The 26,175-nt window shown below is 36.8% G+C and overlaps 1 protein-coding gene across 1 annotated transcript in view; it reads left to right on the top strand.

Annotated features, from left to right (window-relative positions):
- Positions 1–26,175, top strand: part of LOC112566268 (protocadherin Fat 4-like) — a 165,739-nt gene that overhangs the window by 23,498 nt on the left and 116,066 nt on the right. Inside the window, exons 23-47 of the mRNA XM_025242322.1 lie at positions 81–133; positions 480–555; positions 822–944; positions 1,248–1,453; positions 1,671–1,791; positions 2,387–2,439; positions 2,818–2,893; positions 3,126–3,248; positions 3,411–3,622; positions 3,863–3,983; positions 4,555–4,607; positions 5,014–5,089; positions 5,359–5,481; positions 5,689–5,888; positions 6,141–6,261; positions 7,000–7,052; positions 7,416–7,491; positions 7,752–7,874; positions 8,270–8,475; positions 8,732–8,852; positions 9,406–9,458; positions 9,701–9,776; positions 10,093–10,215; positions 10,677–10,879; positions 11,294–11,408. Of these exons, the coding sequence (XP_025098107.1) occupies positions 81–133; positions 480–555; positions 822–944; positions 1,248–1,453; positions 1,671–1,791; positions 2,387–2,439; positions 2,818–2,893; positions 3,126–3,248; positions 3,411–3,622; positions 3,863–3,983; positions 4,555–4,607; positions 5,014–5,089; positions 5,359–5,481; positions 5,689–5,888; positions 6,141–6,261; positions 7,000–7,052; positions 7,416–7,491; positions 7,752–7,874; positions 8,270–8,475; positions 8,732–8,852; positions 9,406–9,458; positions 9,701–9,776; positions 10,093–10,215; positions 10,677–10,879; positions 11,294–11,408 (2,886 nt within the window). The remainder of the gene's footprint in view (positions 1–80; positions 134–479; positions 556–821; positions 945–1,247; positions 1,454–1,670; positions 1,792–2,386; positions 2,440–2,817; positions 2,894–3,125; positions 3,249–3,410; positions 3,623–3,862; positions 3,984–4,554; positions 4,608–5,013; positions 5,090–5,358; positions 5,482–5,688; positions 5,889–6,140; positions 6,262–6,999; positions 7,053–7,415; positions 7,492–7,751; positions 7,875–8,269; positions 8,476–8,731; positions 8,853–9,405; positions 9,459–9,700; positions 9,777–10,092; positions 10,216–10,676; positions 10,880–11,293; positions 11,409–26,175) is intronic.

The following is a 26,175-nucleotide window of genomic DNA, read 5'->3' on the forward strand; positions in this document are numbered from 1 at the left end:
ATCTTTAAACACTGTTAATAGCATCAATAAGACCTTGTCTACTATACAATGTTACAACCATTATTTTATGTTTACGTCAGACTTACAACGATTACTATTCACTCCAACATGACGACTTCGAACTTCTCGAAAGGTATTTTTTTAACTTAAATTTATTTGTTGTCATTTTAGTAGATTACCTTAAATATTATAGATATAATTTCACATGCCCAGGGGACAAAAAACCATCATATGCTTTTGCATTTATCGCCATGCCAAACTTCAAAAGCTTCCACACAACTGTGCACCTAAAAATACAAAATTGTATCTATATTTTCTGTGTAGTACATAGAAGAGAATAACGATTTTCTGTTTATTTGTTTATATTTATATGACTGACAAGATACTACTAGACACAGTACATGGGATACAGTCAAACATATCAAATAATGCTAGATGCCACTCCTGGTGTTTTAACATTACTTTATGAACGTGTTTAGAACTCTTCGAACAACAAAATCATTGGACCGCGAGAGACAGCCCCACTACATGCTCGTCATCAGCACAAACAATAAGGTGATGAAATTTTCTGTTTAAAATAAATCCTATTATTAACTCACGCGTAGTTTCGTGATTTTAATATATATATATATTTAGGAATCTAGTATTGTGTTTACATATTATGCTGCTCAATATAATAAGCATATCTTTTTATACTTTGTACACAGCACCGGAGGAAAAAACAAAGGAAATGTTTATTTGATTGACAAATACAGGTATTGATAGATAGTTTACAGTTAACAAGTACACAAACTACAGTATGAAGTCATCTCTCGCTACAGAATAACACTAACATCACAGTCTTGGTCATTGTGCTGGACGTCAACGACAACAGCCCTGTCTTCAACAAAACCAACTACAAACTTACCGTGACGGACAACACCAACAACTCCACTGTAGATACAGTAAGTTATTGTCTTCTTTGGGTTTTGTGATGGAGAAATATCTCAAACTTATCCTTCGTTCTTACTTTTGTCTATTTTCCTTATTGCCTTTGCTTATCACAAGTTCCTTAACAATGCTACTTGTTCTATTATTTCGACAAATTCAATGGTATGAGAAAATACCATTCACCTTAAGACAGATTTCTTGCTTTAAATACATGTTTACATGACTGCAAAAGTTAAACCTCCCACTAGTACTCGCCTGTAGGTAGGGAATATGCCTGCACGTATCAGTCGTACTGTTGAGTGTCATCTATATTTCAGATTGATGCTAACGATGATGACGAGGGCGAGTATGCAGACCTCAGGTACTCATGCGTGTCCTCTATTCACACCGCTAACGATGGTTGTAGGCAGATCACTATCAACAACACAACGGGTGAAATAATGCTACAAAAACCCTTGCCCAATCCCGAAATATATTTTGCTCTGGTGGAGGCGTGTGACAGTCCGACGGAAGTCTCACAAAGGTGAATTAAATTTCGTTACGTGCTTGTTATTTGGTAAGTGTTTATCAATCGATACGTTTGATAGAGCATAGTCCCTGGATAGGAATCTGTTAACTTAATTTAATAATGGCTTGATTATTAGCATTCTACAAGGAATGAGCATAGATGCCCTCAACTACTCACAATATGTTTTAATCCGAGCTGTCTTGTAATGTTCTGTATTACACTGTTGTTACAGTCGCTGCACCACAGTTCCTTTTAACATCAGTCTGCCTCCTGACTTCCACCTCAACGTGACGTCATACAACCTTACGGTTTACGAGAATTTGCCTGCGGGGACCTATGTGGGCGACCTCTGGGTAAGTGTACATGCCCGATATGCTTTATCCTGCTGACAGTATTTTTTATAAATCAATATCATTTTTTTAGAATTTTGAGCCAATATCCAATCGGGAATAAAAAAAAGGCGAGAGGAATTTGATATTATAAACAGAAAACGTTGTTGATACATGTTTCCTAACCGTAGTCGCTCATCGCAATCCTTAGTCCCCCCCCTTTGATGATACTTCAGATAGTGGATGTGCCGTCATTTACTAGGTATCCCCCAGTAAAGGTGTTTGTCTAGAGAGAAGACAGGAATTTTATTTCTACTGCTCATCTTAGATGACAAAATCAAAAATCAATTGGTCTGTTTTCTTTTACACTACATTTTTTTATAACGATAACAATTACATTACACATTTAGTAATCAGAGCTTGCTCGTAAATTGTGATTTAAAAAGATGCAACAATTACTAGGTGCTTTGTCATCACTAGTCCATCGCATAGTTTACTAATTTATAGTGACATGACAAAAGGCTCTAGATTTTCTGTGTTGATATTGTTTGATTTATATCCAAGACTTTCTAACAGCCACTAGTCCACTAAGCAGGCTTGACATTTTCCACTCTTTCAGGATTACAATGAACACTTTGAGATCCAGCATGACATATTTGAACTGAACAAAGGGTAATATGATTCTTTATGTTTTTTAAAACTATAATTACTTAGTTGTAAATTTACTTGATTAAGGTAACTGACAATGGTAGTTTCCTTCGACAAACAGCAAAAGATCATACATTTCTGTAATTATGCAACCTCTAAAACTGAAGAGCATGTTACATATGCTTTTGAAAACATTGCGACTCCACATTTATCTTTGATATCTTTTAAATAGAGACAGAATCATCTTTTAGATGCATAGCTACAATACTAGACTGAAGAAATAGAGAGGTATATAGGACAGGCAAAAAAGTGCTAAAGGTTAGTATCATAGTAGCAATCTAAGAACTAATTCTTGATTCACTTTAGTCTGATAATATCGCTTTGTGACCACGCTCTGTTAAGAACTCTCCGCACAAAAGACTCACTGGACAGAGAGAAACAGGACCAGCTCATGTTTGTCATCAACACTAATAACCAGGTACCAAAGGCTTCTTATCTTATTGTTTCGCTCAGTTTATGGTCAAACCGTAGGCAGGTATGGTTGTGATACATATTGCACTATAAGACATTTATGAAAACAATTTCTTTACTTACAGCAAAATATAGGCATGCAATGGAACGTGAATTTTTTTGAGAAAATGTATAAATTTTTGGAATAGTTAATAAAGAAAAAAAGGGGAGCAAATAAGAAATGTCTCCTCTCGCTACAGAACAACACAAACATCTCAGTCCTGGTTACTGTTCTGGACGTCAACGACAACAGCCCCGTCTTCAACAACACCAACTACAACCTGACTGTGGTGAACAACACTAAGGACGCCCTCATACAGACGGTGAGTTCTTGTGAATTTTTACTTTGATAACTATTGCTCCTGCGCTTGGAATTCTTTAAAGTTGTCCAAATGTTTAGCTGTTCGTATGACAACAGACGCAGACATTCACCCACCGGTGCTGTTTAACTGACAGTTTCAACCGCACGACCATCTGTACCGCAGGTAACTGCTACCGATGCTGACGCTGGTGAGAATGCAGACCTCAGGTACCAATGTCTACCCTCCTACGTACCATACAGTGATGGTTGTACTGTGATCACTATCAACAATACAACTGGTGACATAAGGCTGATACAATCCTTGGAGAGTTTTAACTCTAAAATATATTTTGCGCTGATTGAAGCATGTGACACGCCAACTGACGCCTCACAACGGTGAGTGGAAGTGCGTTATGTCTAAGCTACGTGGTTTGTTACTCCTGACCTCTAGTTTAATTAGTAGTCGCTTGCAGCGCATACAGGACACGAATCTATTCCCTCAAGTTTCAATAAATAATGACTGGCACAGTTATACCTTTACAGATCCTGAGCAAAGTTTACTTCATGTACTCAATATCTTATTTTACTTTTTTAAAAAGTTACGGCAATATTGTAGTTTTGTATAATTTGTTACAGTCGCTGCACGACAGTTCCTATTAGAATCAGTCTTCCCCCTGACTATCACCTCAATGTGACGTCATACAACTTCACAGTTCACGAGAATTTGCCGGCGGGGACATACGTTGGCGACATCTTGGTTCGTGTCAACTGAATGATAATTGTTTTAGTCGAGTCTATAATCTATAAAAATGTTGAATAGTTTCTGTAGAATTCTCACTTAAATTCAGAAAGATATTAAAAGTGTTTGTTGGTTTGTAAACAGGAAGCTTTATTTATGTTTCCGAAACTAAGTCACCGCTTGACAGTAGTTTAGCCTTGAACTTATCGCCAAACAGCATTCAAACACTGTAAAAATTTACTTACTGTTCTGAAATGTGCATATGATATAAAAATTCTAATTCAATGAATTTTGTGCAACAAATGGCTCAACAACATAAATTTAAAAAGTAATTCTTTACAACATCATGTAATTGTAATTCTCGTGTATCTTTTATGAATAGTTTTCAATTACATATTATGCAATGTGCAGTTTGAATATGTGGATCATGTATCTTTAAGGAAAAAGGAATTATCTAAAACACTGTCTTTTTTCGTGTATTTTGCAAGGTCAACACGTACATAACATCGTTCACTCATTTATAAACGAAAAGTGGCTTTTTACAGTATACATATGTTATGAACACATTGATGTAATTTTGTGATTTCAGAATAACGACCATAACTTTGAGCTTCAGGATGACACGTTCGAACTTCATGAACGGTATTAACATTATGCTTATTTTTTTATAATTAATTGCAAATTTAGTAGATTAAAGTTATAAACAATGTAGTATTATTCCCTATTTAAGAGAAGAAAAAAAGCACAGACGTTACCAGTTACCAGTCTGTGTCTACCAAACTTTGCAATGTGGAAAAATAAATGTATAAATATATGTTTCTTTTCTTATGTAATTCGTTTCATTTCAATGATATCTGGAGATCACAGATTACATAGAAAATCATGCAGATAGGTAGGGGGAGGGGGAGGCAGGAAGGACAAACAGACAAAAAAAAGACACCAAAGTGTCAAATGAATGTTTCTAAATATTTCTCAGTAACATGTCTCTGGAATAAATTAAGGTGCCTACCCAGTCTTTTTCATCACTTTATAAACGCGTGTTGCTTAGAACTCTCCGCACAAAACAACCGCTGGACCGAGAGAAACAGGACCACTACTTGTTTGTCATCAACACTAACAACCAGGTACTTTAGTCCCCTGTGTAAAATTTGTCATGTTTCTTTCTTCTTTTGTTTTCATATCAAAATACGAGATATCATGAAATTCAATATTATCAATATTATGCTAGTATGTCGTGTACTGACTGTTTACATTTATAACAGGGGTAGATTTCCGTAAAAAAGGGTCGATATTTACTTTTGGAATAAATGTATACACTATTCGAATTTCTTACGATGACAAAAAAAAAAAAAAAAATGACAGAATCTTGCAAGATACTTTATTTTCTCTACAGAACAACACTAACATCACAGTCCAGGTCAGTGTGCTGGACGTCAACGACAACAGCCCCGTCTTCAACAACACCAACTACAAACTAACCGTGGTGAACAACACTAAGGACGCCCTCGTAGAGACGGTGAGTTCATGTTTATTTTTACTTATATGGCTGTTGCTTGACATTCTTTATGTATATTCCTTTAGTGTGAAACATTTGTTGATCTTTCTCACTTAATAAAACAAATAACAACGAAATATCTGCTGGAAATCATCGCCAGATCGCTGTTATATTTAATGACATTTTATCCTTACGGGCATCACATTCAGTCTCGTCTTTTTGTTTCAGGTCCGTGCTAGGGATGCTGACGAAAGTGAAAACGCAGATCTCAGTTACAAGTGTGTGTCTGTAGCCGACGTGGATGGTTGTGGTGAGATTACTGTCAACAACGAAACTGGGGACATAAGGCTACGACAGCGTCTCACCAAATCACAAATGTATTTTGCACTGGTTGAGGCGTGTGATAACCCTGTTGATGCCTCACAAAGGTATATGAAAGTGCAGTTCAGCTGTATTTTATTACTAATGCTCTTTATATTAAGTTTACTTCTTTTTTAGGAAATGATGTCTCTCTGCGGCGTAGTAATACGTAATGGAATGTAATACTGTGATAGTCGCATAAAGGAACTATAGATGCGATTATAACTCTCGTAAAATGGAGAAATATAATTGTGCTTAGCGAGACACTTACGCTGCTTTTCATTATCCTTGTTATACTGTACACTACTGCATTGTTTCAGTCGCTGTACATCAGTTCCTATTAGAACCAGTCTGCCTCCTAATTTTGACCTCAACGTGACGTCATATAACTTCACGGTTCACGAGAATTTGCCGGCGGGGACGTACGTTGGCGACCTCTTGGTTGGTGTCAACAACATGTTACTAGTTTACGTTTAGGGACAATGATTTCTTAATCATATAGATAATTTTATTTATAACTTTACACTAAATTCTGCGCACTTTATGATGATGATGAGGATGATGATGATGATGTCGATTTGTAATGCGCAGGTATCCATTCAGAAGAATGCTCATTGCGCACACAAAAAAAAGAAGAAAAAATAAAGTGAACAAAAATATAAAACACCAGGAAAGTAAAAAATAAAGACAGAAGTGTTTCTTGGTTGTTTAAGACTATTTTGAAAGAAACAGATGGGTCTTCAGCCTTTTTCGAAACGTGGTTGGTGAGGTGATGATAGCAAAGTCAAACATTTGCGTGTTATAACTATATAGCTAATTACACTCCTTAATCAATTGATTTACCTCCCCTTTTCGAGATTGCTAACACACATCACGTGCACATCAACATACATTTTACAGAAGTTTCTGTGGCACATGATTTCTACAGGCTAAGTCCGACGGCAAAATATGTTACAATGTTACAAACACGTCTCATATCTTTTTAATTGGATTCTATTTCTAGTGAGATTATACCGATAGCAATCAAAGAACTCTGTAGGTCGTTGCTTTTTCTTTGGGGGATCAAAATTGTTGTATTGTGTTGAACAATAAGAACCCTTCTCCGTCAGTTTTAAAGACTAAATTTAAAATGACATGAACTAAAGTCTTTCAATAAGCGAATCCCTTTTCTCTTTCCAGGATTATGACAATCACTTTGAGCTCCATCATGACAAATTTCAACTTGATGAAAGGTAGGAATTATTGTATATTTAATTACAATCTTCTAACTGCTACATTAGCGTATCAAGGTACCTATCAGTAGTAGTATTTTGCATTCATCATACTGATCAGATTAAAGGGTGTCTACACAATTACAGAGGCTTAACCCATAAGCAGTCTTTATTTTAATTGAAACGTTCATTAAGTTTACTGCCGAATGACGTTATTGATATAATATCTCTATGATTGATGATGAACTGAAAGACGCAGTCCATGGTTAAAAAGACGGGAGATAGTCCAAGTGTCGATGTATGTGTCAAGTATCTTTTACAATCTATGAAATAATGTAAACCAAAGCTCGTCTTTTGATACTGATTTACTAACGTGTTGTTTAGAACTATCCGCACAAAAGATTCATTAGACCGAGAGGCTCAAGACCATTACATGTTTGTCATCAACACCAACAACCAGGTACTAACATCAGCCAGTCTAAAGTGACTTATATTCTGAAATTTATTACGTACAGAACTTAAAATATGCACGATACGATTATATTATAATATGAAAATAGTATAGTAAATATTTTAGCTTGATTACCTACGTGCCTTTTGTAAACACATTAGAGGTACAAAGGTATGCAGCTACTTAAGGAATAATTTAGACATTAGTAAAAAAAATGTACACTTAACAATATAAACAAATTTATGCAAACAAATGTCTTCTCACTACAGAACAACACAAACATCTCAGTGCTGGTCACTGTCCTGGACGTCAACGACAACAGCCCCGTCTTTGATAACTCCAACTACAGACTGACTGTGGTGAACAACACTAAGGACGCCCTCGTACACAAGGTCAGATCTTCTCTGTTTGGCTTTTATGAATATACTACACTACTGGCGTTCATGACGACAGTTATACCACAATGGATTCATAAAAGACTTGTGGGGCTTTTATAGCAATATTTACTTTGTCTTTACTTTTGATGGTAGTTTACATATCTGATCCAATCTTTGAAAGTGCATATCCTCACTGATGGACCCCTTTATCTACTTTATACTTCCCTGGGACCATGTACCATTTCTCATTCATACAATTATGAAAATTTCTACTCGCATCATCATTTTAACAAGTTAAAAAAAAACACACATTGAACGGGAAGACACCGTATAATATGTGTAAAAATATAATATTCTCCAGCTTTCTATTCCTTAAACAAGCTTGAATCTCACGTCCATGCATGTTTCAGATCGATGCTAGTGATGCTGATGAAGGTGAGAATGCACACCTCAGGTACAGATGCATGCCTTCCTATGTCAGTAGTAGCAATGACTGCAGTGTGTTTACTGTTAACAACACAACTGGTGAAATACGGTTGCAGCAGCCCCTTCCCCGTTCAGAAATGTATTTTGTGCTAGTGGAGGCGTGTGATACTCCGACTGATATCTCACAAAGGTGAGTAAAATGTCTGTTACGTTGGTTTGGTAAGAAATATCTAAACATAAGCATGTCTAAAAAGTTTCTGTTTTTTCAGTTTAGTAACGGAACAGAACCTATTCAAATTCAAGTTAGTGACTGCCAGGATTATTGCTGTCTTAACAAAGGATGAGCATTTGTTGTTGATTTCATTTTTCCGCTCCAAATATCAAGAATATATTGTTTTACAAAGCTGTTAAATGTTTCACTGATGTATTGTATTCATTTGTTCCAGTCGCTGCACGACAGTTCCTGTCAGAATCAGTTGGCCTTCAGATTTTGACCTTAACGTGACGTCATACAATTTCACGGTTCACGAGAATTTGCCGGCGGGGACGTACGTTGGAGACATCTTGGTCTGTGTCAACAGCATGTTTATATTTTTATTGGCGTAACTACCTGTGTAGACGTCTCTATTAGTACATATTTCGATCAGTTTCTTTGTATTAGTCAACGAAATTAGAAATAAAATTATAACGGAAAGTTGTTAATACACTTCTGAGAATGATACATTAATTCCTGTAGTTTGGTATTGTATTTATCTATATTTGGTTATGAATATTTTATCTCTGAACGCGCACTCACTTCCTTTAAACGTACTTATGTGTCAACAAATTTTTGTTTTCCTTTAGTTCTGTTCGTACCAGATGATATAATGTGGTTATCATAATTGTGTTATATGCTAAGCACGTTTATCTACATATACACCCTACACACATGTTATATAGAATTCAAATCACCATTATAAATGATTATTAAGGAGAAGAGAAGAGATATGTACTTTTTCCGATCAGCCTGTTCACGTAAATGAGAAGATCAATATTCTTTCCACAAGTGAACACTTTTTACTTCATGATGAAAATATTTCTAGCATTCAAACTGTAAAATTCTTTTATTCTTCCATTTCAGTCTTACGACCCTCACTTTGAGCTTCGAGATGACACGTTTGAACTTAAAGAAAGGTATTATAGTTATTCTAATGACTTTCATTATTGGTAAAATTAGATTATGGTAATGGACATCAGTAGGATTTTTACCCTCAGAAGAGAACATCTTATGTTTTTCCATGACCAACGGTCCGACAAACAAAATTCAGAATGCTTTTAGCATCGTCAATGTAAATTTCATAATAACAATATCTATCAAATAATAGAAAAGTCCTGTCTGATCTCTTAACACTACTCTCTTAATTCGTGTTGATTAGAAATCTTCAAACAGTAGAACCATTGGACCGAGAAAAGCAAGACCAATACATGTTTGTCATCAACACCAATGACCAGGTAACAAAGCCACCGTGTGTGTTATCTGCCTTGTTCCTGAAATCGTTATTATTTTATACAAAAAATACTGTAATAAGCTATGCAATGAAGATATTGTGTTATGCATCCATTTCATATGTTAGAAAGGCGTGTAAGCAATATTTAGGAACGAGAGGAAGAAATGTAGACATTACTAGCACTTTTAACACTTGTGGAATAATCTAGTATTACTAAAATCTATTAACACTTGATGAATAATCTAATCGAATAAGTAATCTCACGACAGAATAAAATGACAAACAGATTTAAGGACTAAACAAGTCTCCTCTTGTTACAGAACAACACAAACATCTCAGTCCTGGTCACTGTCCTGGACGTCAACGACAACAGCCCTGTCTTCAACAAGTCTAACTATAGACTGCTTGTAAAGGACAACGAAACAAACACCTTCGGAGAGACGGTGAGTTTTTGTTTTTCTGGTTCATGTGAATTGTTTTAATTGTGATTAACATTCGTCACATTATGTTTAAGATTCTTGTTGACTTAATGCTCATGGCGTGTGTGTGCGTGTGTAATATACTCCTCGGAATTTCCTTTTTTGTGTATGTGGTAAAGCATGGAAAGCTGTATATGTATAGAAACTTTTCTGTGAGCTCTACACGTGTAGAGACCTCTGAACACCGCTCCTCATAGCATCATCTCAGCAAGTTAAAAAATATCAACATGCCATGTAAAGCACCTACAGTACAATCTTCTTTTTATGCAATATTTTTTCTTTCAATATTCCTTTGATGCCTTCCTCAATTTATAAGCCCATCAGGAACTAAATATCTGACTAGTACTTAGTCTAATCCTTAGATAATTATTTTACTGACATCTTTGAACCCACAGCCATAAAATTTAATATCATTTGTATTTCAGATTAATGCTAGTGATGCTGACGAAGGTGAGAATGCGGTGCTGACGTACAGCTGTGTGTCCTCTGTAACAAGCAATGATGCCTGTGAAGTCATTACAGTCAATGACACAACTGGGGAAATAAGGCTTTCATGGCATCTGGTCGGTTCACACACGTATTACGCGCTGGTTGAAGCATGTGACAGTCCCACTGACATCTCACAGAGGTGAGCGGAAGTGCGTCACGTTTGTGTTTCGATGTCGGTTGTTGGTGATTACTGTGCTCATATTTTGTTCTTTTAACCAATAGTGTCATGTCATAATATAGAAAAATTAAATTACTTAAGGTTAAGCAGTCAAGTAAATAATTACCTGAATCAGTACTATCATAAAAGGATAAACAGATCTATTCAACAAGTCACCCATTCTGCTTTCAGCCGTTTTTGATGATGATGATGATGATGATGATTAAGGATTGATGATTAAGGATTGATGATTGATGATTGATAATTGATGATGATGATGATGCTTTTTCGCATCGAGATGAAATTACACGACAGTAGACAAATACGTGAAGCATTTAAATGTAAATATTAAGGAAAAAGAGAGAGGACTAATTGTGTTGTACTGTTTCACTGTAGACGCTGTACCACAGTACCTGTTAGTCTCCATCTTCCTTCAGCCCTCAGCGTGACGTCATACAACTTCACGGTTCACGAGAATTTGCCGGCGGGGACGTACGTTGGCGAGATCTTGGTTTGTATCATAATACACTGACTGCTATGTTTAAGCATCTGAAGACGATGGTCTTTATCTATTCGCTCTAATCAATTATTTTGGATGAGAGTTTCAAATACTAGATTAATTTAACTTACTGAGGCATCAAAACCACAGAAGGCCACTTACCGCCATGTAACGTAGGTTTGTTCAGAAGAAAAAATACATAGAGAAGAGAAAATATTTAGTTTATTCTTCTGTCTCTATTATTTAAAAAAGTGATTGCAATATAGCAACAGCTAGTTTCTTCTTATTTGATTTCTTCTGCGCGGATGTGATGTATATGTTCTAATCAGAACTATTTCTGGTACATAATAATTATTTTAAAACGTGGAGGATACTTCCCACTGGTCATTTCCCTAGATTCTTTTGCAAAATTTACCAACAATTGAAAAGAGACGTATCAAATTTATAAGTGAACAACTTTTCATTTCAGCCTTGTTTTATTGGTTGTTTCAGAATTACAACGATTTCTTTGTACTTCAACATGACAATTTCGAACTTCATGAAGGGTAATATTTTTAGACGTATTTACTCAAATTAATTATAAATCGTTCTTTCAATAAAGGGTGAGTACCTTAGTATTGGGCTCTCTTTGGAATTCAAATATCTTTTTTATTTATTCATCTACTTTCAATCATTGACGGGAGACTGAGATGCAACGAGGCAGAGACACGGATAGCATTAATGACTCCTGAAAAGGCTGACAGGCTAATTAATATACACTTCAACTATTTCAATTAGTTCTCAGTAACATTTGTATACAACGTTGTAGGATCCTCACTGGTACTTTATCATAACTTTATGAACACGTGTTGTTTAGAACTCTCCGCACAAAGAATCCTCTGGACAGAGAGGACCAGGATCATCACAATCTTATCGTCAACACCAACAACCAGGTATACATGTCTCCCTGACCAGAAACATATCTCTTCTGCACATTCTTGTTTTTTATTGGTTCTTTTTTTTAGAAAATTGTGTGGCATTATGTTTAAATATATTATCCTAATGTAGACATCGCATTCGCGAAGAACTACTTTTCATCCCCATAAACAGACAGGGCCATGCGAATATTTGAGGAAGAAGTTTGCCCACTAGTAATTAGTAATGTTAGTAAACAATTATAAGCAAGTGTAAGATGCAAGGAAATCTCCTCTTGTTGCAGAACAACACGAATATCTCCGTCCTCGTTATTGTCCTGGACGTCAATGACAACAACCCCGTCTTCAACCCGAACAACGGATCTGTTACGTTGAGCGGGAAAGAGACGACTGGTCACGCGATCACAGCTGTCAACGTGAGTTACGTCCAGCAGATTTGTTTGCATTAAAGACGTATAACTGTATTTACTAGAAATATGTAGTCATCTTACACTGTGTGACAAATGTGTTCTGTGACAGCTTTTCTCTTGATTAACAACACAAAATTCTCTGTTACATGATATATTCACCGTGTCACTCCTAACCCTATGTGGCAGGAGAAACTGCTAGTGCTCCATAAAATGATCTGATTATCTGTTGCAGGCCTCAGACCTCGATGAAGGAGACAATGCTAAAATTACCTACATCTTACAGCCGGACTCGTAAGTAAGGTGTGAAATGAAAAAAAAAAAAACGACAATGACTCGACGTGCAGACGATGAGGTTGCTATTGAAGTACTGGGGTTTACACCTGCATGGTATGATGTTAGGACAACACTCGTCATACAATGAATAGTTATCTTCCCTAACTGAAGAAATGGGTGACCATGCACAAGTTCATGAGATTTCAATGTCTTCAAACAGCAATGTGTAGACAAAAATATCAATAATTTTTATTACAACCTTTTCATATTTTGCTTAACATTTGGTAATCATGTAGCAAAATTAATAGAGATTAAATATCATGCACATTTTTAACTGACGAAGACGTGTGCACGAACTGTGATCAATGAGCCGGTAAAAGCACTTTTAGAACTACGGCCTTGTCCCATGGTCCAGTTTAATTAATTGTTTAAGGTGAGAGAAGCCGAATTTAGAGCCAGGAACAGTAAATCCTCTTTTTCAAGCAGCTCACTCCAAAGACGCCTTTCAGAATGTTGCAGTACTTCTACATCAATGATTCAGGGGCGGTAATTCTACAAACATTGTCAACCTTGGAGACGATGGACCTGCTGATCAAGGCTTCAGATGGGGGTTCGCCATCGTTGTCCGGCTTCTACACACTCAGGGTAAGTGAGCTGTTGTGTTGTAGCAAATGTTGTGTACCACTTTGTTGTATGCTGCCTTGACATGATGATGAGGATGATGAGGAGGATGAGGATGAGGATGATTGATGATGATTGATGGTGAGGATGGTGAGGATGGTGATGATCGTGATTTGCAACACGTTACTAATAACATTTTATATCTACGTCAGATAACTATCCCAGCAGTAAACGGAAGCGTTGTCATTTTTGCACCAGTGACTAGCGACAAACTAGAGAAAACGAGAATTGAGAGGTATGGACGTAAAAAATAAATACTTTATTTACTCCTGAATTTTAATATAACTACTGTGATTTTTAATCCGAGTCAGAAGTTTGGGCAATATCATGGAAAGTTAGTCCAGCCCTGTAAAGTTGTGCAAGAGATAAAAATTTTATGTGCAAAATATTATATTTGAACTCACAACCCCCTAAAATGTTTTACTATAACCTTTATACCCTTCCGTTCACCGACCAGTCGAAGCAGTGTCCATGCTCACGTGGTCAGTGGAATTAGTGCCTAGTGTAGCTAAGTGAACCAGTGATATTATTAAGTTGTGGTTAAGCTTTATGGACAACTTAATGAGTTCCATCTAAACTATCCAAGGAAAGAAAACAGATTATACCCTACCCATGATCATGATAATAGGATGATAATACTTTGCGTAGAGAGATTTCTTAGATTAATTGCCGAGGTCAGACTCCTTTGGTTTGTATTTTATTTATGCATGTTTATGATACCTGCAAGAATAGTACCGACAATTTCTTTTGAGAAATTTGAGTTTGAAATCTCATTTAATTTGCTATGCAATATTTGATTAACTGCGTTGGTACAGACACCTTGATTTTGTGTATCCATATTTTTTCAGCGAACTTATGAGAATCCTAGGCGTTAATGTCACCGTTGAAACAGTTCGACAGCATTCAGTTGACAGGTAAACATTTTAAACCAAAGTTACAATATCTACAATACAAGTAGAACACAGAACCGTTAAAAATATTGTGAGGGGATATTTCAGAAAAAGATACCGATTGGTCTTATCCCGTACACACTAAGTGCGAATGTTAGTGAATGATATTCTGACTTTCGTTTATCCGATCCCACAAGCAGAAAAATGTCTAATTAAATCTTTTTAACAAATTGTTCTCATTTTGAATGTTTTACAGCTCAGCAATATACATCACTGCACGGGGTATGAGCACAGGTCAGCCACTGAAAGTTGAAGAACTTCAAAAGTAAGTCACCTGGACTGACGTCTGCTCACTGCTGTCAGATAATGAGCAGGACTTCTTAACATTCCTTGCTTATTTTAAAAATAAATACATTGAAAAATTATAAGGAAGGCAAGGGAAAGCATTTATCCGATTCACGATATTCACGGCGTCTAAATTGTGCGGGTCTTCTTTTCTCGTTGCCATGATACCGAAAAATTAAGAATTATCTAGAAAAGTCTTCCAAGTAAAACACGGATTAATTGTGTCTAATAAAAACTGTTTTGCAAATCCCACTGAAAATATTTACTTATAGATAACTAAGTCCATTTTTTACATCATTAGCTTATTGCCTTTTTCATTTCAAATATATATATATTATTAATATAAGTAGACGTAACATAAATTCATGCAGGCAGGAAGAAGAAAGATGATATAAATTTTTATCAAGCATCATGTATTCCTAGCTAATCGTTCAACCTATTTTTGGACTTAAGCTTTCATTATGTATTAATTATTGCTCTGCTTTGACTGTTTGCCGTATTGTTGTGTCCGTTCCCAGGCTTGTGGACTCGAAACCTGCAGAAATCGCTGACTTGTTTCGTCAGAGCATCCCTGATGGCACCAATGAGAGGGCAATTGCTGCAGACGACTTCACCACGCCAGTCATTGTCCTCATCGTCATTGCCGCCGTCCTCCTCATTGCTCTTATTATCGCTACAGTTTTCATTGCAAGGGCTCACAAGAGGTACTCTCGCAGTTAATTACAACTCACATTTTTAAAACTTACGATTGCATGAGTTATATCTAGTTATGGCACCTTGTTGAAATTGTGAGATGTGGTTATATTGCTTAGTACTCTTAAAAAATATTGCTTTTAATTTTTGTATACCAATATTTATTTATCTTGAACAATCGTCTCCCACTCATTATAGGCTACGTGTTGTGTATGACAATGTGTCTGTGTGTGTGAACTAACGATTATTTGCTATGCATGTGTGTGTGTGTGTGTGTGTGCGCGTGCTAACGTCTGCGTAAAACTGAATCTTTAAATCTTTGAGCTTATTTTGTCCCATATTTAAGTTTCTCTTTTCATCCGACATTTGCAGCAGTAAACGTAACAAACGCATGTTTAAGAGTCTCTCCACACCGGCCACCTTTTACGACACGTCCAACACGGACGCCGAGAAGTCGGATGAAAGCATTGGAACTATCAACCCCGCTTTTGTCGAGGATGATGAGTCCCAGAGCGTCACGCTGGTCAACGAAACGGAAGTGACGTCAGTAGCCGACATGCAGTCATTTCATGAAGCTGGCGACAATGACGATGACGTCTCCGAGAACGAAGGGACGGGGCGGCCGCCAGATGCCGATAGCGGGGTTCCTAGCGACCGAGAAAACGGACATGGAGATGATGATGACATTGACAACAGTTCCGATGATGGCAGCTCATCTCCTCAGAGTCCGCGCAGTTCCAGATACCTCGAGGCTGTGCTGGACGAACCCTTGCTGAACTCCTCTGACCCCGGACATGACGTCGTTGACGTGACGTCTCCCGAAATGTATTCTGACGCGCTAGAAGCTTTGCTGCTTCCCGTTGATTCCCTCGAGAGCGGTCCTCCTGCCGAGCCTCCGGTGGACTTCGATGTTCAGGAAAGTTATCCGACTTTCGTGGAAGAAGAGTTTCCGAAGGAGGTCACGGAGGCAGCGCTTCCTATAGTCCAGGCCGAGGCTGGAAGCAACCTTGACCCAGTGACCCCTGACGACGAGGTTGAGGACACCGGCTCGCTGAATGGCTTCCTTGGCTTTCGGATCCCGACCAGGTCCTTCACGCCCCCTATGGTCCGCAAGTCGCAGGAGCAGAGGGAGGAGGAGTTAGAGCCCATGCCGGAAGAGCCCATGCCAGACTACGGCAAGAGAGTTCGCTTCAACTTCCAGGTCACGGAGCACGAGATAACGGACTACAACGACAACGACGGAGACCTCGATGAAGATGGCAACGACACTGAAAATGTAACAGGCAACGAGGAGGAATTTCCGACACCTCCACCTCCACCACCACCAGCTTTATCTACAGACGACAATTTTATCAACGAGTCCAGCGATGACTCGAGAGGAGGCGATGAACATGATCCTAACACAAATAAAGACGAGGAGATAACGTCCTTCTAACGCAAGATTTGGTTATTTTTTTAACAAACTGTATACAACTTTAGGGAAAAAAACACTTTGGTTATAATGAGAATTGTATCAACTTCTACAGAAGTTTGTATATTCAGCTTTAATTACTATTTATAATTCCAAAGTCTTTAATCTAATGTAACATTGTTTGTATCCGATGAAAACATGTACGATAATACAGAGGTGAATCATACCTTTATCTAAACAAAGGTTTGGCATTGATTGGTATTTCGGTAACTTTGTTTTTTCTTGGCAAAACAAACGTCTCACTAAATTTCTCAAGACTTCCATCAGTAAAAGCGACAAATTTAAAACACAGTTCGCTACATTACTTATGTGGACTAGGTGATTTAATACTTTATTTATCAACATTCCCGTAACTCATTAGTCGCCATTACGACGAACTTGTGCCTTGCTTAGCATCATGAGCCAAATAATTGTTTATTTTCAGGACTAAACCATAATGATACTTGGGTTTATTAATTTTTAATATAAATTTCATCTACAGCTTTGTCTTTGTACTGACATATACAAGTTTTCATAACTTCACCAGTCATACACGCAATTCGACAAACATGAATATCTTTTAAATTATAAGGAATGTACCCTTATTTTTATGTGGATGTATTTTCATTATTAAAAATCATGTCAAAATTAATCAAACTGGTGGATCAGACACCGTTGCATGAAACATGCGCCTTTCTGTGCATCTATTTTTCTACATTAATCGGCGCATTCATACGAAAGTGATATGGTTCAAAGCCAGGCAACAATTTTGAGCAGTTTTATGCCGATACATCCTCGCTCTATGTCCAGATATGAATTTCCCAGAATCTCCCTCAACGTGTGGGTACCAGCACAAGGAACTTGCCCCAAAATGTACATTTAATCTTTAATTAACTAGGGGTACTTGACAGGTGTGTATATTATTGTGAGGGCTAGTTCTCTTCCTCTGTTTTAAGCTGCTGGTGATGATGACGATGAAAACATTTCCTACGGATTTCTGATCATGTTCTTGTCACCTATCATCTCATAAAGTTTTCAGATAGAATCGAGACTGGCAGAATGTGACAATGTATCAGTTTAAAATGCTTACGTTAAAGATTCCAAACCTACTAACTCACATTAATAACGTGTCTTATAACAAAGATTGTCTTATAAATAGTTTTTCACTATAAAGATGACTAATTTGACAGCTTTGTCTTAAAATATGAAAGTGGAAAGTATGTATATACAATTAAAACCACACATCACTCTCTCTCTCTCTCACCTTCTTTATCCGACATATGACAGTTTGAAGCAATACAGCAGTAAATGTAAACAACTATTTTTTACACTTTGTGGCGGCGGTAAAATATAAGTTTTGTTCACATGAAGTCAGCGTCACGGTGTTGTAACGTTTGGCCACAGTACCGGCAAACACGCCTTCAACGTATTTCATGAAGTATTTGGAACAGAGATATCACTTTTAAATCACAATAAAGAACAAATTTTTGTCATTTGTTCAGAGTCTTTGGTTTGTGTGACGGGGAGAATAACGTGTATTTTGTGAGAAAAATTTGTACCCAGCATGAGAATCTGCAAGCAAGGCGTTGGCCATGTACCATGTGTGTCGTGAAATTTTTTTTTGATTGTTGGGTCGGTATTGGTACTCGCGTTTACAAGCTTTCGCAATTGATATTGATATTGATATATGTACATATTGAACTGAATCAGCGAAGATTGGCGGAACATTGGCCTGTGTATTTGTAATGAAATGTAACAGGTCTAAAGAACAATAAAGAATGACTCAAAATATTTGTCAACATTGATATGAGGTAGCTCGAACCAGGTGCAAAATACCATGGGGTTCGCTTATTGCACGTGAAAGAGCATTTTCTGCTGAATCCGGTGGTGTACGACATAACAGCTTCTAGTTCAGCGGTTCTCAACCTTTTACTTGTGACGCCCCCCGTGACGAACAAAGGTACGTCCGCGCGCCCCCCTTAGCCAGCAATGTAAGCTAATTTCACTAATACCGGTATAAGAAACTTTAAAAAAATGACCACCTTCGCGTCCCCCTTGTAAGCACGTCGCCCCACAGGTTGAGAACCGCTGTTCTAGTTTATGATAGCCATCCGCTTGGCGGGTATAGACACCCACCCTTTTTCAAAACGTGGGTACGAGCGTGCAGTCACAATAGCAGCTACAGCAAGTAATATAAAAACAGCGGACAGACTGAAGCAAATATACAGAAGTACTTAGTGAACTATTTGAACATTTATTTCACAAAGAATTGTATTAAGTACTATTTGTTTTTTTGACACTTCTGCCAGTGTTGGGGCAACTGTAACTGAACCTGGATCAGGATCAGATCAGCAGTTTATATTTATAAAACCTGGAACTTAACATGTTGGAACTGTTTGTGACATAAGGAATGAACGTGTAGCGATTTTCATAGTTTAGATGAAAATTGCTTTAGAGAATAATACATACACTTGTTAACAACACCTGATAAAGATAAAGTAGAAAAAGTAGAAAATATATTTATATTTGCATGTGACTTATCTATCTCTCCAGCATCCAACAACGGTCGTATATGGAGAGTGCAGCAACATGAACTTCACCAAAAATATCAAAAATATAAAACTAAATATGCAGTTTACAATTTTTGATATCCCTGAGTTATAGAAAGCTTTTTTGATTTTGTATATTTAAGTTCTTCCAAAATTGTTGTATTTTTTTGAAAATAAATACCTTTCATCAAAACTGGGAGGGAGTGACTGTTTTATTTACACAAAGTTTGGGGGTATTGACTTATTCTTTTGCTTGGAATTACGTTTATGTATGTTATTTCTCTAATACCCATCAAGGATAGGTCTGCATTGATCAAGAAGACTTGAGTGTACCAAGCAAATAGTAAATACTCTTCATTGCCTGAATTTATATTTTAACCGCATTCTTCCTTTTCAGATTTTGCGCGGGTATTTTGATAACCCTTATCTGTATGAAGGAGCTTATAAATGTTAGAAAGTGAGAGGACACTTTATGACAAACAGATAAGGACACTCTGTCATTCAACATGGGTCATGACACATGCACCACGTGACATCCGAGAAAAAACACGACTTGCTGTTGTCGTATCTTTGAGGTAAGAGCAGCAACGTTTTATAGACACCATGCTTCATGGCGGAGTTGAAGCAGGAATGTGCGTGTCAACGTGCCATATGAGAGGTCAAGGCCGGTTGTTATAGCAATTAACCTACTGCTAATTGCTTATTGAAGTTTTTGGCACTAGAGGCTAGAGGTGAATGGGAGTTTTTTTTACTGGAATGACTTTCAATCTGAAGTCATTAACTGTGGTGATAAATATCTTATTCTCCTGGTTGCTTTTCATTCTCACCGTACCTTCAAGCTCCCAACAAAACTTTCAGCGTTATTAACAAAAAACAGTGCTCGACTTTTCAAGCTCATTTTTGATTCAAATCAAAATAGGGTTTTTCCACACAAAAAGTTAACAGTATTGTCCACTATATTCGATTATTATTTAAAGATATATAGAGTGCATCTTTAATACTATTTAAGAAGAGTCGTCGATAATAGCAGTCCATATTTGTCCCTCTTACCCCCAACCTCGCATAAGCTGAGTCTGTAGGACAGAATTAACCAGACATGGAGGGATGTGTTAGCTACAGCCTTACTACAAAACACAGCACACCACATCCCTGGTTGATTTTAGGGTCCTTGTGACGTGCGACCAACCAAACACAAAGTCGTCAGTGGGTTTTTATTTCCAGTGCTGAGAGATTGTTAACCTTTACAACAAGGAATGGAAGAATTGCAAAGAGGATATTCAGCAGGGTGATGTACTGAGCATGGGTGAGTAATTCTAAATTCCGGCCCACGATTGTCAACAATTTACAGCCAGGAAGACAGACGATACTTGCTGCTGGCGGTGTCTTGTTGCAGACTGACGAGAACAGGACAAGCTATTCTTCCCTCTTTTGAGAACGAGAACAAACAGAAGAATCAGCCTTTTCTTGATCCCAGATTTGGAGTTCGATTTTTCCGGACAGATGTGTTTCAGGTCTTTAGACAGGTAATAGCTTTCCCGTTTCTGTCGAGGACAATTTACAAGACCTCAGACGTGGCACGTGAGTTAATATTTTTAGGTTCCCATACATACATATGCCTGATGCCGTCGCTGAAAGTTTGGCGATGGGTCACAGGTCGATGCATTGTAAAACGCCGAGTTTGTGAAATTCGTGATTCAAATCATCACTGTATTAGATGTAAATCAACTACCTGTGATCCCCTTTGGCAGCCTCTGATCATTTAATGTACTAGAAAGTTTTTTTTTTATAGCTTCATATGTAGAGCCCGTTTCTGTGAGGGCTGAGCACCGTACAAGATATTATTTCCTAAATTATTGGAGTACATTATCGATTATTGGTAAATCTGAAACGTTACTTACGCCATTGAAATGTTTTTTTTTTTCCTAGTTTCACTGAAAGAAGAGAGGGTTCACTGGTTCCTTTTATCAATAAATTGACTATTTCTAGAATGTAAGGATTAGCGCACTTTCTCTTAGGAATATTAACTAATCTGTTATCGGAGATTTTTTTACCCATTTTACTGTTAGGCGTTTTGCTGATACACGTATGTAATTCTGCATGTAGGTGGTTATTATTGTATTGTATGTGTAGCCGGTATTAGCATATGCATATGTATTATATTTATGTTTTTATATGTATAATACTAACGCTAGTTTGAGCTTGATACGTTTTATTTACAATTATGCCGATATAGAATGGCGTAAAAACGATATTTACCGCCTTTCTTCACAAAAGTTTGCAATGCGTTGCTATCGGTCTGGTACAGAGCCAAAAAGCCCTGTATACATTATTTATTGTTGATCTGAAGTGATAGTTGCACATTCGAAATATACAGCCATATCCTATCAGTAGACATGCATTATGCAGCAACCAAGTGAAGAGGTGAGCGCTTGGGGTACTTCATGTTCTCTTCAGAAAACATAAATTTATCATCGGATCGAGATTTTTTCTTACTGTTCCACTTTTTGTTCCTTAAATTTCTGCCTCAACGTTCTTCTTCCTCGCCATTTCAAAGGTAAAGAGCTAGAACCTCCCGGTTGAGAGACAGTGTCAAGACCTGACCTGACTCAGTATGATGTTATACTTTAGCTGTTCTTGTTTCAGGTGAGGCAATTCTACGACGCATATGTGACAAAAATGAACATCGTCGTTTTTATCATTGGTATGAATTTACTTGACTATAACAACAGTTACACTTTGATATTCGATTTTTATATGTTTTCTGTTTCTTACTTTCCTTGCTTCTTCCTTTCAATCGATTTTCGTTCTTTTCATCTTTATTTTTTTCTTGGTTTGTTTCTTCCTTCTTTTTCTTTATTTTGATCTTCATTTCTTTCTTGTTCCCTCAGTCTTTTTTTCCTTCTTTTTATTATCTGTGTCTTCTTCTTTCCCATTCTTCAGCAACTTTTCAAGCTGTCCTCTAATAGACATGCGCCTTGCATCCCCTGAAATATTCATTATTTGACACCAGTTAGCACAGGTAGAAATTACACAAATACACATGTTTTCTAAGGTAACCTATACTGATTCTTTTGAAAAATTATGCTTTTTGTTGTCTGATTGCTAATCCATGTATCTGGTGGACTTCAGGACAAAATCTTTCGTATGATTCTAGTATTTTACAATTTTCAAGATAACAGCGTAGCCTACAAATGTGTTTCAGCGGTCTTCTGTACCCCGGTCTTCTCACAACATGGTTGCTTTCTCCACTACAATGCAACATTTGGTAATGTTGTAATACCTGAAACCATTAAAGCTGGTGAGACTTTTGCATGCAAATCGCTAATTACATGTAGTTTATCATATATTTTTATTTGAAGAGGATTAATGTACTTCGGGCACTTAAAAGTTGCAGAGAGAAGCTCGAGAATGTAGAATAGTATGTACAAATGTATTTAGTTTGTGTCTAAAGCATGATAAGAAGGCTTATTCAAATATTTAGATATACATTAACAGATTTAAGTTATCGTGATCTGGATCCTATGCCATGCTTTCTTTAAAAACCAAAATTTATGTAATCGGATATAAGAGAGACGGTTCGTGGACGACGCTGAAATTTGCAGTAGATTGAGTTTGATGATGTCTGTCTATGTCTACAAATACTGTATGAGAAGACGGAGCTCTGTGTGTGTGTGTGTGTGCGAGCGCGCTCACTTAATTTTGTATTTTTGCCCTGAACTTTCTATTCTTTGTTTGCTGTTTCCATTTTTACAGGTGAAGTTTTGTTGACAGTTTTCACTGCTGATAACATAACCATAGAGCATGCTGTTTTACACATAATGCCATTTTTTGTTGAGCTGCAATTTGTTTCCTTACAACAAGGAGACCACGTGTATAATGTGATATCAAAATCCAGTGTGACCGAACTTGACGGCAATACAGTAGGTGTTTATTTTCCTATAAATACCTCTACGTTAACAAACAATTGATTAGATAACAATATCCCTAACTATAGCACTTATTTGCTCTGGTACCGTATATTTACGTACTGTATTGAGATTTGAGACTAGAAGGTATTAACTTTCAAAGGAGTACTACCGAGGAGATAGTGCCTTTATGTGATGTAGATTTTGAAATAATCTAAATTAACCAGTAATCCACGGTGGTGTTATTTAATTCGATAGTAAAGTTCTGTTTGTGTTATTTCGGTTGATACAGCTTAAAATTGGGATGTATACAATTTTCACATAAAAGTAAAATTAATTGCAGACGTTGTGTGACATGTCTCGACATTGGGGCTTTAATTTGGTCTGCCTGTCATCTCCGTCAAATCAGGTAGACAATTCTGAGCAATTTATTTCTAAGTATGTAGTTTTATGACACTATATCGAAAGGGGTCTATCCTCCGGGGGAAATGCATGTTAAAAAGTGAAACTCTTCTACAAATTATTTGCTTGTGCTCTTTGCAATTGGTTGAACTTGAGAGTCTCGACTGGTATGTAAAATGGTTCCCAGTCACTTAATCCCCAGACACTTCATCCCCGACACTTCATCCCCGACACTTCATCCCCTAGACTTTTAATCCCCAGACACTTCATCCCCAGACACTTAATCCCTAAACTAAATCCTTAACTATAAAAATTATGAAGTCAGCGAAAAATTTAATTGAAATTCAAATTCAAATCATGCTTTTAACTTCAACGTCATTTGAACATCAACAACATTAGTTAAAGTTCATATAAGCTAGTAAATTTAATGTTCTTCAACAGTATGATATGAAAATTGTTCTTGAGTGTCGGGGATGAAGTGTCTGGGGATGAAGTGTCTGGGGATGAAGTGTCTGGGGATTAAAAGTCTAGGGGATGAAGTGTCGGGGATGAAGTGTCGGGGATGAAGTGTCTGGGGATTAAGTGACTGGACACCATGTAAAATGATAGCTGATGGTCTATTCGTACGCTCAAAACTTGTAGTAGCACTTGTTTTGTCCCTAGCGACATCAGTAATATGTGCAACACCGAAATCACATTTAAAAGTGGTTTAAAGATAAATTATACATATATATATAAAGATAAGTTATACCCAAATAATAAAAACCAATAACTTTCACAAATCTCAGAAATATATTTGCTTGTAAATATACCGATTTCTGTGCAGAAGAAGTTAAATACAAAGTACTCTTCCGTAGTAATGTCTATAACATGTTCTATAATACTTAAATACTTACACAAGAAAATAAAAATTGCATATTTGAGATCTTACCTGACAGAATTAATATTTCAGATAATACAATCGAGCATTTGATTTTTTAGTCTGCTACACTGTTTGACGTAGAAGAAAAGCTTGCACGACAGCATCTTAGGCTTTTTTTCTTTTTTACGGGTTTACGGTATATTCTCTCTGAAAAGATAACGAAGAAAGAATATCTTACATATGCAATAAGATTGTTTAACTAAGAATATTATCATTACACACATATACACACTATCTCTCTCACATTTCATAGGTATATATATACACCCAGTCTTTAAAGTTGAGATGATGTTATTTGTGATATATATAATACAATGAAGTTATGTTTCAGTTACTGCATTTGTTTGTGGAAGTAACTGACTAAAAACAGAAAAGGAAATGTTTTAAACATTAAATCTACCTTTTGCTATTCTAAAAGCTATTTCCTGAAGGATATAGCAGCTAAAGAGAAAAGACGAATACGAAAATTTTTTTACTCTGTATATTGGTTTATATATATATATATACATAACATTATGGGGAAAATGTTGTATATTCAGCTGATTATTTTATTTCAGCTATGAAGGTTTTATTTCGAACGAATTCAGCTTATGCTTATTTTCTGCTGGTTACAGCTTTACATCATGTTTGAAGTGAACTACACTGATGACTACGATCCTGTGTGGACACAAAATCTCACACTTTCAGCCCCAGAGGTATTTGTGTGATGCGGTTTATATGGCATTATTTCAGCACAATCCTATGTTTGTTTCTTTTTAGAATAAAGCTCTTTTGTATAAAAGAAAAACTCGTCTGCTCAAAAAACCGTTGCACATGTTCTTTCGTAAGATTCACGAAGATGTGAGAAAAATTCAACCCGACTTGATAGACACTTTGTAACGAACCGGGCAATAGTCTCTAGTTCTAATGTGCTTTAATGTCCTTACTAAGGAAAAATATCAACAGAAATTCTTCATTGACATCTTTTCTTAAACCACGATAGATGTCCAGATCGCTAAAGAATTAGGTTCAGTTGTTTAAAGCAACAGTTTCATGACGATTAATAGCTATTTAACGAGTCGTTTTGGCAACTTCTGTCCTTCTGTCCACAGCTTGCACCTGTCAATACTACGATTACAGTTTTGTCACAAATCAACGGTCTCTACAGGGACCAGGACTGTGTAATACAGAGCCCTGCACCATTATATTTTATTCAAGTTGGTTTTAAATAGTGATGTCGATTTGATCACATCATTGAGCTTTTGTGTTATGCTGTTTACTGATAATTATGTTATAAGCATCCACGTGTGTAAATAACTTTGTTTAGACAGTGACTGTCATTTGTAAATATGTCAGTATGAAAGTG

Source organism: Pomacea canaliculata, linkage group LG6 (genome assembly GCF_003073045.1).
Source record: "Pomacea canaliculata isolate SZHN2017 linkage group LG6, ASM307304v1, whole genome shotgun sequence".
NCBI classification, from domain to species: domain Eukaryota; kingdom Metazoa; phylum Mollusca; class Gastropoda; order Architaenioglossa; family Ampullariidae; genus Pomacea; species Pomacea canaliculata.